General features: G+C 43.7%; 1 protein-coding gene across 4 annotated transcripts in view; it reads right to left on the bottom strand.

Moving 5' to 3' along the window:
* ATXN7 (ataxin 7) overlaps positions 1–13168 on the bottom strand; it is a 78018-nt gene that overhangs the window by 47373 nt on the left and 17477 nt on the right. For 2 of the 4 annotated variants that reach the window (XM_015875224.2, XM_015875223.2), the window contains exons 1-3: positions 7504–7745; positions 7085–7345; positions 6696–6764 (exon numbers count right to left, since the gene is read on the bottom strand). In XM_015875224.2, the coding sequence (XP_015730710.1) occupies positions 6696–6764; positions 7085–7334 (319 nt within the window). In that variant the 5' untranslated portion in view covers positions 7335–7345; positions 7504–7745. Of the gene's footprint in view, positions 1–6695; positions 6765–7084; positions 7346–7503; positions 7746–13168 lie in introns of those variants that run through there. The other 2 variants (XM_015875221.2, XM_015875222.2) reach the window with 2 other exon arrangements.

Here is a 13168-nt window from a genome sequence, read left to right as displayed (position 1 = left end):
AGCCAATTTGCTGCGTATTCAGTATGCTATTTACTTTCCAAACTTAATGCATTAAAGCTTCTAAACTTCACTATAATGAAAGCTGCTGTAAGACTTTCAGGCAGCCATATCAATGTCAAACAGACCAACAAAATTTCTGGAAATAAAGCTGTACGAGATCTAGAAGTAAGAAGAAGTTCACATGACAGTCTTACAACCTCACAGCTGCTCCCTATGGGATTTGAGCAGTTCAGCTGTTTTCTATACATTTTTTTCCTATGCTGCCACTTAGGAACACTGTATTTCCTATTACACTACAAACGTAGCTGACGAGAGGTACACGTAAAGTCCTGCTTATCCAGAGAAAAGCAGATCAAGAGTACTGCGTACGTTTTCTGACTGTTATAATCCCAGCAGAAGGGGAGAGAGGCATTATGAATTATCCCTTTCACCTCCTATTATCAGTGAAGTTTGTCTATTAGTTAGTCTGAAGCTATCAACAGTCCAAATCAGGGCGGGAGTGAGCTTGTAAATAAATTATCTTTCTCATGGGAAAACAGGTTACCACAGAACAGCTTATTCCACAGAGGCTGACAAGCAGTTTACATACAAATACAAGCAAGTCTTTGAGTACCATCTACTCAAGCCAAACAACTTAGAATATTTACCATCAAAGCAACTGCTTCCAAAACTTGCAATCAGAAACAGTTTGAGAGACACTGTGTCACCTGCCCTAGTTCACAACACCACAAGCAGGGGTACCTTTTGATTGTAGAAGGCTTTCTAGCAACAGGAACACTGACTACAATAAATACCTCTCCTTCCATGACAACTCCGTTAGACTTTGAATTCTCTTTACTAGGCTTCAATGCTGCTAAAACCAAAGTATAAATGCAAAGTTGTATTCATCTCAGTAATGCACTCCAACCGTATCTAGGAAATAATGTTGAATACCACGCATATTTCCACAGTGGTGATTTTCTTCATTGAAAGAGATAAGCAACTTTTAAGCATCTTACAGGCAACTTAGAACACTTGATTACAAACTAAATACTATTAGGATTTGTGAAAGACAAAATGTTTCCTGTGTCATAAGTGGTGAGATCACACGTAACACCAGCTGGCAATTGGCCATTACTGCCATCAGCAAGGCATAGTGCAAAGAGGTACAAGAACTGTAGGTATTTCCTTTTCCGGATCCACTGCAATGAGAGAAACAGCTTTTAAAACAGTTACTTCAGAGAAAGCATCTTCCATCCTCTTAACCCCATTTACTTAGAAGTAGCCTTCACTAAGCCTTTGTGTCTTCCCTGATCTACTTGGACTATAGTGCTGTGTTACCAGCTCAAGGGAAAACCATATTTCTGTGCGATACTGCATCCATCTTCTCTTACTGAATGCCTGTTGTTAAGTATAGAGCAAAAACTATAGAAAAAGCAACGTTCAATTATTAAGACATCACCTCACATCAACCTACCTACTCACATATACCTCCCTAAACAAGTGTTAGATAACAGGGGATTCCTGGACAGTTACGTATGTGCATTAAATACCTATTTCAAAGGTTCTTTTCAAAAAAAAAAATCTTGTTTCTTCACATATTAGCAGATAGATTCAGGTAGTTTTGGAGCTGTAATTCCAGTGAAAGTCTCCCAGGCCCTGCAATAACAGACTAATACTATGGTAATAGCTAAAACCTGCAAAGTATCTTCACAGCATTCTATTTATAACATGTGACTCATCTCACCAGAAATAATCAAATATTGCAAACAGAACTTGAATTTAAGTGGAAAACAAAAAAATAACAAGGAGAAAGAAAACCTGGGCCAGACATTGCAGATAACAACAGAATCAACTACTTCTCAGACACCCTATTTCTCCACCTCTCTCATAAAATCTCTACAATTCTTAAACAGTTCAGTGCACTTTCAAAGATTCCCAGTAATTGTTTTACAGCAACCACTCCACAAATCCTTAAAATGCTTTCTGTAAATAGTCAATTAAAATGCAATGAAACGAAGAGGAGATTTATCTGATTACAGTCTGTGCATCGCTACGCAGAACATCCAAAAAGAAGCATCACACATTGTGCTGCTACCTTAAAATATTTATTTCAGTCTATTAAAAATTCCCAGCGTATTTTCAGGCAGTCGGCGACCACAGAACACTGTGAGCATCTTTTGACGTGATCTAACACAACAAAAAACCAACTCAATAAAGTGCCTCCCGAGGCTGAATAAAAACAAATTTAAATTCAAAAATAAGATGCTGTCTCTCACTTGTATTTACAACTTAATATTGGAAGAAAAGTTTATCCATGCTTTAATTATTTATTAAACCCACCACTGGGGAAAATTCCAGACCTTGGGTCTATGGGATAAAGATGCTTCTAGTGATTCCTTCCAGCCCAGCCCTGGATTTCATTGCTCAACCCTTCCCAGCACAGGCTCAAGAAGAACACCAGCTTATGGCAGAGCTCTCAGGAACTTCTCAGTACTCTCACAGCACTGGTAACTCCCATTAATAACAATTAATGTAATCAAATCCCAAAGCTTCTGCTATCTGCTAAATTCTCGAGAGGTTCATGGCGTCTTTTATTTATTTATTTATTTATTTATTTATTTATTTATTTATTTATTTCGTCCCCCTCTTTTATTCCCCTCCAGGACACATTAACTGTTCAAGACCAGAAGTTCAACTGCTATCAAGTGACACAATGCTGAACAGAATTTGTCCCCACCTGCTCTCCTGATAGATCCCTATAGTAACAAATTCTTCCAGACCTACCAAAATCTGACAATCTAAATTCTCACATAAAATTCAGAACTTGCCTTATTAAGACCAGTAGAGTCTAAAAACCTAGAAAAGAGATACCATACAATAAGACTCAGGCTACTCAGCCAACATAAATTCTTATCTGTGACACCTCCCAGCACATCAGGGATCATTGCTGAACAAACCCCAGCCTGTGATGAATTGTCTTCTTGGCATTTCTTTCCATAATGACTGACTGGACTATGTCACCTGAAATAGCTCAGCCATATGCACAGAGCAATCAAGACTTCCCCAAGAACCTTATAGCCTCTGAGTACACACAGTTAAAGCACTCCCAGACTTTATAGATGCTATAAGGGTGACAAAGACCTCTTTTTAGTGAAGATTGAACAGTCTTTCATTGACAACTGATCAAATCCAGATCATCACCTCAGTCACAAATGCTCTCTCTTCCTCCTCTGGTTTGTTGCCAGTTATCTATAAACTGATGGGTTAACTAGTAAAGCACTTGATGTATGCAGCATCAAGGGATTCACAACTCAAATAATGTTAAAAATAAATTAAGAAACAAGGCTATACGCTTAACAGAAAGAATAAGATGCTCAAGGTCTAGCAAGACACCCCAAGACTTCAGAATGCACTAGATACACTACTAAAAACAGAAACACTCAATTTTTAATAAGAACTGTAGAATTGAATCATAAAGTCTTTTGAGTTGGAAGAGATGCTTCAAAGTCATTGGGTCCAACTCATCTGCAATGAACAGGAACATCTATAGCTCGGTCAGGCGCTCAGAGAACCATCCAGCCTGACCTTGGGTCTCTTCCAGCATCGAGCTTCTATGACCTCTCTGGGCTCCTTGTGCCACTGCTTCACCTCCCTTAGTGTAAAGAACTTCTTATGTCCAATCTAAATTTCTCCTCTTTTAGTTTGAAACTATTTATTTCCACAGGTCCCATCAAGTTGTCCAACCGAATCTCTCCCCTGCTCTTCCAGGCTTTATTTATCCAGTCATTATGCAAGTATCACACAAACAAGTTTGAATGATATATCATCAGTCTCATTTTAAAATGTAAGAAGACTATAAGAATATAATAGAAGACAACTAGGTTTTTTGCTTCACTATTTTAGAATGCTTTTGCAGATTATAATGCAACATGCTGAAGTTTCTTCATCATAGCAAACGTGCGGCAGGGGAGTCACACCTTCAGCTAGTTCACAAATAGTAAGTAATTAAATGACCGGATGAGCTATGATTCTGTCGTATGAACTACTTACAAAAATAACTGCAGTACAATTGTTTCTAACGTGCACTTAGAAGGATAGTACCATTTGTCATAAAAAGATCTTGGTGTACAAAGAAAGATTTAAAGAGTTCTTTAAAATAAGACTTTTCCCCATGATGAAGGATGCCCGTTTCTCATTTTCACCTGTTGGAGATTTTCCATAACCAAGGCAAGCCAAGTGCTTTGGGCTCATAACATATTCCTGTGGTTCTAATTTCTACATCAAAGCTCAGCATGGACTCTTACTGCCTCAGAAAGCAACATGCAGGAAAGCAACCAGCGAAATTCTCACTTTGGTGAAGGTCTTCGAGGATCCCAGCAGGAAAGATTGTATACTATGGATTAGCAGAACAGAAAGCATATAAGAGCAGAGAAAAAGAAACAGGAAAACACAAGAGGAACACCGACAGTTTGGGTTGCCATAATTTCTAGTTGTTGCTCTGCTGAGAGATCGGGTATGTCAAGGAGGGTTAGATGCAGAAAAAAATATTTGAGACTATGAACTAATTTTAGTTTCCTGATCCCTGCATAGAACTGGCATCCCTGACAGGTATTAAGGACTCATCAGGCTTCGCAACAACCAGCATGCTGAGAGAGGAGCTGCCTGATCAGCAAATAGGAAATTCCAGTAACAAATGTCCTCCTAAAATCCTGCATCTCTTCAAAGCTTGCAGATGTTGTTCTGGAATTGCACTGTTATGTCCTTTATTTCTTTAAAAGAGTAACAGGCATCATTCTTTTCCTCTAAGGCATAACAAAAGGAGAAGCTGGTAACATTAACCCTCTCTTTAATACAGAGTTACAACAATGAGAACGCTCTTCATTCAGGAGATCCAAACTCTGCTGTCTAAAAGCCCAACACTTATTTCTCACTATCAGGCAGAGCGATGCTGAAGCTAGTTCCCAATAAGAGCAAAGAAAGAGCATATGGAAAAAGAAGCAACTGTAACTCAGTGGGTCCACAGGCTGGTTGGAGCCCAACCTGAAAGTTGACGATTATTAAATAAAATAAACAGCTCTTGGCTTTGAAACCAGTTTGAATAAGTGGACTGTAAAGTCATGTCCCTTCTTCTCTCTCTCTCTCCAGGCCATGAATATTTAGTTCCTTTATGCAAACTGGAAGAGTTGCAATACAAGGTTAAATTAACCTAAATAACCTTGAAATCCTTTGTCAAGTTGGGCCTCTGACTCAAATCCCAATCTGAGATGGAAGAACTTTCTCTACACAACAAATTGTGTGTTTAGCCTTATTTAAACACTGTGTGGTGTGACAAAAATCTTGGGGTTAGAATTGGGTTTGACAGAATTCTTAATTTGTTTAATATTTTCCAGGTTGAAGCCCATGGTTCAGGCAGTTCCAATTGCTTAATAAACACTTGCTTCTCAATTTTCAATACAAAATTCCTTCTGGGTAAAGGAATCATTTACAGTGTTCTCAAAACCTGATTTGATTAACACAATACACACACATGTTGGTGTGTTTTGCTGATCCTCGTGTCCTTTCAGTGCAAATCTAATTAGTACGACTTCATCTTTTGCACTGCTTTGTAGGCAGAGTTCCCTGCAGACCAGCTATACGTGTAAGTCAATGAGACAATGAGTTGGCACGTCACGATAGCATCAAAATAAAAAGACATTTAGAAGTCTGATATAGCAACTAAGTTTCAGTTTGAAATCTTCCTTTTTTCTTTCTAAATTTTAGCAACAGAGGAATTGGACAATAAATAGATATTTTGACTCATCCTCAGTATAGATCACTCCCTACCAACTTTATTAAGTCTATGCCAATGTGCTTCAGTTCTTCCTTTACTGTTTGCAGCTCCCAAGCAGAAGTGCTGAATCAGATCATCTCCTGAGCTCCCTACATGCTCTGCCTTTTCTGACTGTAAACAAAGTTTACAAACTTAGCCTTCCATTCCTAACAACGTCAAATAAGTGACTCACGTGCAACTGATCTGCAATTTATTCCACGGCTATACTTCTCATTAAGTCTGACAAAGTGAATTTGCACTAACAATCATAAAGTCTGAGAATGTTTCTATGTTACAAAGCAAGTTTGGAAGTCTGGGAGAAAAAAAACTAACAAGGGACGGAACTGAATGTCAGTATTCAGACTTGTTACTGTTCTCCCACTGCCTGTCACAAAGTTACTGGTAACCCATAGGTGTCATCTGTCATTTGGTTACAGCTCCAAGCAGGGCTGCTGCTTTAGAAACCAACAGGGCCCTTCCTGAGCTTCTGCTAATCACAGGTGAAAGGTCACTCTCACTGAGCACTGAGAAATAAACACAACTCGCTGACATGACAGGGCGAGCAGCGTCCGAGCACCAACACAGGTTATGATCCAAATGCCCTAAATCAGAAGGGTGCTGGTCACACAGCTTCCTAAAGACCCATCAGGACCAGAGAAAATCCCACTAGAAACACGGTAAAGACAATACAATAACTAACCTGTACTTAACCTTGCAGCTGTGATTAGATATTATTTAATGACAATGCTGATGGCATCGCCTGCTGACAGGCCACAGGACCCAAAGCAAAGCGGTTGGATGGAAGCGGAGTTTCCCATCTCCTTCCCATGTGAGTCCTTCGATACCTACTTCCAAGCAGGGAAACTTCTCCGGGTACTTTTCCCTACGAGCCACCATCACTCACCTTCTCGGCAGAGTCTCATCGCTTCTCGATTTTTCCCGTATTCCTTGAAACTTTCTTCTAGTGCAGTTCCTGAAACAGAAATCGCCCGGAGCTCAGCGCACGCCCACCCGGCACAGCCCCGGCTCCGGACACGGACCCTCCCGGGGGGGTTGGGGGGCAGCGTCGCTCGGGGATGCTCGGCAGCACCGTGCCCGGCAGGGGGAGCGGGGAGGAGGGGGCTGCCCACCTGCTGCCCCCGGCCCAGGCTGCACTCGGGCTCCCCCAGAGATCGGGCCCCGGATTAGGGAGAGGGGGATAATGGGGGCGGGTGGGGGGAGGGGGACACCTCCTCCCCGGCCCTCCCACCGGTAGAAGGGCGGCTCACGGGGGGGGGCCGGCCGGCCGCTCACCGTCGTTCCCGTGAAGTTTAGCAGCGTCGACCCAGTGGCTCCAGGGCTGCCCCAGCATCGCCTCGGGGCTGGGCAGGGACCTGCGCTCCCCGACGGCCGCCATTGCCGCTGCGGTGGCGGCGGGGCCGGCTCCGCTCCCGCCTCCTCCGCCTGCGCCTCCCTCTCCGTGCCGGGGCCGCCGCTGCCGCTGCCTGGCCGCCGCCGCTCTGCGCTGCTCCCTTCTGACGTCACCCGCGGCCCGCGCCGACATTCTTTCCGCTGCTACAATGTAACGAGAAAAGTCAGCGGGCGCTTAAGGTGGCGCCGGCCTTAAGGTGGCGCCGCTCCGCTGTCAGCCCCGCTGCCCACCCCCCTCCATCCCCGCCGGCTCTGCCTTTCCTCTCGGGAGCCTGCGAGCCCCGGGGGCGGCTTCGACTCACCTCTGCGGCGGCCCGGGGGGCAGGAGCCGAGTACCCATTATGTATGGGAGCGCTCCCTCCTCTTCACCGCCCAGGTGAGGCGCGTTTGGGCGTGTTTGTGTGTTTGCTCTAACAAAGCGGCAGGGGCCGGGCTACGCCGCCCGCCAGGCGCTCCCCGGCTCCATGGGCCGCCTTTCCCTTCTCCTCAGGCACGACCCGCGACCCTACAAAAACAACGGCCGCATCACAACCCCGCCCGGCCTCCCTCCCGCTGCCGTCCCGGGCCGAGGGGCGGGCACGGGGCTGGGCCGGGCTCCCCAACCCCGCCCCGCCGGGCCTCCTTAAAGCCCGTCGGCGAGCGGCAGGGCAACGGAGAACGGCGAGCAGGAAACGCGCCCCCCACCCCGGGACCTGCGCTGTGTTGTGCTGGGGGCGGCTCCGAGCCGGGGCAGCGCTTCGAGGCCGGAGAGCAGCGAGGGGCGCTCAGCGGTTCCGGCACGGGACCGGGCAGCGGGATCCGCGCGGCCGTTACGGGCGCTGCCGGCGCGGGCCGTTTGAACGCAGCGATTTCCCGTTCCTTGCCCCGCTTTGGTTTTTCTGCGCTGATTTCCGCACCGAAGCGCTGATGTTCCGGCTGTCGGAGCCGCTGCCCGAGCGGCCCGTGCCCAAAGCTCGGCGCTACAAGTGATGAGAGCTCCGCAAGTTCCATGAAACTGAAAGTATTTGAAAGACGCTTTCACGCCCCCGAGCTGCTAATAACAAAGCTATGGAGCCCTCTAATAAACTAATTCCAACGCTACACTTTTCACTACGAGGTTGTCTTTCCGACCATCCGCTGTCTCAGCCGCGGTAGCCCCCGAACCGCCCGCTCCGTGCCCTCAGAGTAAATCTCAATGCAGAACAAAGCTGCTCCGGCCCGGCCCTGCTCCACTGTCTTCTGGATATACAGCCCCGAAAGCACCGAGCTTAAAGGCTATAGGTGCTCAAAGGCTATAGGTGCTCCTTTCCAAAGCACAGTTTCAGCGTTCACGCCTGTCAAACGCACGCTGATCTGTATTACAATGTTACAAGGGAGATTTTTCTCCCCGTTGATCACTGGCTCCCTAAGAAAAGGCAACTTAAAAGGCAAACACCAGAAAATTCAGGTAAAGAAAGCCCCAGTGACTAGCACCACAGCCAGGTGTAGTAACCCATCAGCCTCTGGACCTGGGCCCCGGATCCCTGATCGATCCGTTAGATGCCTTTAACTGAACTGCCATTTCCCAGAACATCTAAATCTCCTTTCGCATATGAGTACAAAGCACTTAAGGGACTAGAGTTGAAAGATAACTAATGAACTGAGGACGTTATGCCTTTATTAATTATCCAAGAGTGTATTTTATAATATAAATAACTACTTACAATGAAAGCTAAACACGTCAGTGGGAGATGTCAGTCAGGTGCTAAAACAATCCTGAACTTCTAAACAGAAATTCAACTACTTTTGTGCTGTAAGAGCCAGACAGGAGATGAATCAATTACTGATATCTTTCAAGCTGATTTCATTAGTGCTCCACAAACACCCAGAGCTGAACTCAGGCTCCAGCCATAGAACAAGGTGCGTTACAAACAGAGTTATATTCTCGGTGTCAAATGCTCCGATTTCTATTACAAACTGTGTTCATACGACTCTGCTTTGTCCTGGAGAAAGCTGCCAGCCAGCTGTCCCTGCTGCAGTGTGAAAGACTGATGGCAGGGTCCATGAAATTCACAAAGAATTTCACTACTATTATTTATTTTCCATTCATCCTACAGCAAATAGTGATGGGTGGCCATACAGAGCACACCACCACCTGCCTTTCAGCAGCAACAGATTTTACACTGACACACTGAATTACTGTTCATACACCACAATTCTTTCCTTTAAACGTTACTGCAGAACGTGTGTCAAGTCACATAAAAGTAGAATGGCTTAATTTGATGAAGTTGCTTTTGATCAGCTAAGTACCTTAACGAGCTAATATATCGCCAGCCTTTCAGGTTCTAGCATGAACACTCGCCAAGTTACTCAGAAGTAGCTCTTGCTTTTAAAGTGCCAAGCAGGTAAATATACTACCTTTACTTCATACATTTCCCACTACCTCTTTCTTGCTGTATTTTTCCTCTTTCAAGCCTCTTCTTTCCCCTCTCTCTATACATTCCCACTACAGATCTAATTCTGTGCTCTGGCCTCAGGCTGTCCCTTAGTAAGCTTCCTTCCTCTAGTAACAGTTTTTCCCACTCCGCCATGAATACATCAGTGTTCCAGCAGAGGGAGGAAAGTGGCAGCAGAAAGATGGGTTGATCGGTTCAGTGCACAGGCCTGATTAGTCAGAGAGCAGGGATATTCTTTCCCACAAACTCACTATGCTGAAGATGCAACCGGGTTGTTTGGTTTTGTTTTTAAGCACCTAAGTTCAATTCTCTTAAGCCATTTCCAAATCACCGTGCACGGTTGTGCTGATGATTTTAGAGGAAAATAGGCAAAGCCCTGAAAATTCATCACGTTAGAAGGTCAGAGCTGAAAACATGTATATAAGCTGTATGTATGCTTTGAACTGAGGTGGCTATTAGGAATCTGACACACCCAGGTTGGGAGTAGAGTCATTCACAGCTCCCTGTGATCAGCTGAGAGCCAAAGATGCTTTTGAGATCAGTTTGGTTCCTCCTGATCCAAAAAAAAAAAAGCTTTTGAAGAAGCCCTTCTCTTCCTACTAACCATGAAGTCAAGGATGACCATACTCCTAAACTAAGTACCTCTATGAGGGGTCCAGAATTAAGAGCAATAAATCTGGTCATGAACAGACATAACACACCAGTGTAAGAGCTGCCAAGAAGCCCATGCTCCTTTAAGAGTGCAGTAAGTTGTCCAGAAACACTGCCAGTTCAAAGGGCTCAACTGAGGGAGCAAAACAGCCCAGGAAGTGATGTTGGGAATGGGATTGTGACTGAACAACCACACACACAGTAAAGAACTGAGAGGGAAAACAAACATGGAGGAATAAGTTCAGCTCAAACAGATTAAGTGGAAAAGGAAACATGAGGCAGGAGAACAGCAGAAAGCAGCAGCTCGTGCAGAGAAGATAGCCAAGTAATGGAGTGAAGATAAACAACCAAACAAAACTACAACATAATCGTTAAAAGGAAAGAAAGAATGGAGTCAGGAAGAGGAAACAAAACACAAAAACGGGGGATCATGCAGATTCAAAGCTCGCTGAACAGATTCAACAACATTAAACACGGCTGGTAATGCTACAACTAAATACATGCCTACCAACAGCAAATAACTGCTGGAAACTGCAGAGGAAGGCTACGTCGTGTCATGACACTGCAGGCATTTCCCCGCCTGCACTGACAGGTTTCATTCTTTTGCCAGGTGGTCCTGGAAAGCTGTTCAAACAGGGAACACTTCACTCAGATGTTCAGTTAGAATCTATGAGACAACCTCCATACAAGAACTGAGATGTGATCGTTCTTATTTGGAATGGAAAAGGAAGGGTGAATCTGCAGCTAAACTCCTATGAGCAGAAGTACAACGTTACACTCGTTGGTGATTTTCCACAACAAATGTGAAAGGATGCATGAATTAAAATGCTGAAGGGGAAGACAGACAGAACCTATGAAGGTGCCATGTTGTCAGTACTCAGAAGAAAGAAAAATAGCATGTACACAAAAAAGCTTCTCGGGGAAAAGAAGTGAGGGGCATCGGTGCACTGAAGGAAATCAAGTAAGTTAACTGTGACCAAAGGGTTTGAAGCAATCAAGACGGGCTTAAAAGCTAAGGAAAATATTATTAGCAAAGACTTATTTGTAGATAAGATTCATACTGAAACAACAACTGGAGGAGGTGACACACAGAAGTGAATTCCCGACCCTCACATCAGCTCCTGTTGACAGCAGCAGAACTGGGAGTAGATTTTGTGCATTTTAAAGTATGTCTGCGCTATGAGAAGCAGAAGAATATAATTGGGCAAGTAGAAAGGCAAGAGATAAAAAGTCCATATAAATCAGCACGTCCAGGTGATGAGAGAACTATCCAGAATAACAAAACAGACCATTTCATTTAAGCTCCACCACAGGAAAACATTAACACAACTAAAATGCATTATAGCAATCCGGAGTTTACTCTCACCTCCAGTGAAATCAAGCGACTTCTCCCTTCATACACAGAACTGTGATCCCTCGGAATAATAACCACAAGCAGCACACAATAAAAAGTGAAACATCAAACCATGACAATCTATTATTCTTTTCTCACAGATTCTGGAAATAGTATAATTTTATTTATGAGTAACACTTCAAAGAGAGCTGAAGATGCTCAGAAGCTTTGGAAGAGAGCTATTTTAAATTTGAAAAAGTGAAATGACTGTGGATGCCTACTACAAACCACCTGGACCAAGGAAGAAAAAACATATATGTTTAAAATTAGAATAACTTGATGTATCTTTTTCTGAAAAGAATGAATCAGGGAATAGAGCCTAATAACTGTAAGAACATCTGAGAATCCTGCACTAGGATGAGAACACAATGGATACCCTCGTATATTTACTTAAATTTCATAACGATCACATTGTTATATTAAAATAATGTAATATTTTAATAGTCAGATGATAAATGTATGCCACTGCCAGGCCTCATAAAATACACAGCATCTATCTTATAAAATACTCTCTGTTCTTGCAGAGAATTTAACAGAGAAAATACAGAGTAGTAACACAACATTTCCACTTTTTAAACGTGAGCAGGTAAAACTACACATTATGCTTCCAGTTAATGATTTGGAAATCAAACTAATCTTTATTTATTTTAGATGTGGTATTGAATTCATCTTTTGAATTTGAAAATGTTAAAACAATCCTGGCAATCTGGATATATAGATGAATAATTATAATCAAAGGAATTAGAAATGGGTATGACCTTATACATAGCTGATATGATATTACAATTTAAAGTGATTGTGATACAGAGCTACTCAGATTAATTGTAACAAAATATTTGGGCTGAATTTCCATTTGTTGAAATCAAAGCACTTAAGGAGAATATTTTGATATCAACAATCTTCAGACAGAACCTACCTACTAGGCAAGGTTTCAAAACCCTGACTGCTTTCTTGCCAGCTTGTCTATGGCTCTGTGGTAATCTACTGAGGCAGGAGACTCTGGGTCCACACACAGCCCATATAACTTGAGAGCTCCCTGGGACCACAATGGTGTTGTCTGCCACTGATGAATCCTGCCTGAATCCTCATACCCTTAGAAGTTTGACATGCTGATTACCATCACCTCAAAGAGCCTGAGCACACTGGCACATGAAAATTTGAATTTATACCATTCTTCACAAATTTCATTTCTGCTCACTGATGTTACCCAAACTGAAAATGCGTGCAGCAAGTTAGCAACAAAAAAGTCATACCAGCTGGACACGGACAGGTATATGAGACATACCCACAGGTGCTTGGCATTAGCTCAAAAGGCCATGGACACGGGCCACAAATTTGGTGGCAAACTGGCTAAATTGCTGTGCTCACAGTCAAAGTGGAAGCCAGTCACAAGTGGAGATCCTTGGGGACCAATAGTGAGTCCAATCCTGCTCAATAGACCATCTGGATAATGGAACTAAATGCATCCTCACCACATGAGGTGCAGGCCACATGAATCTTGGATAAGAA

This window comes from Coturnix japonica, chromosome 12 (assembly GCF_001577835.2).
Source record: "Coturnix japonica isolate 7356 chromosome 12, Coturnix japonica 2.1, whole genome shotgun sequence".
NCBI lineage: Eukaryota > Metazoa > Chordata > Aves > Galliformes > Phasianidae > Coturnix > Coturnix japonica.
The sequence above is the reverse complement of the archived record's forward strand: the minus strand, read 5'-3'. Positions and strand labels throughout refer to the sequence as shown.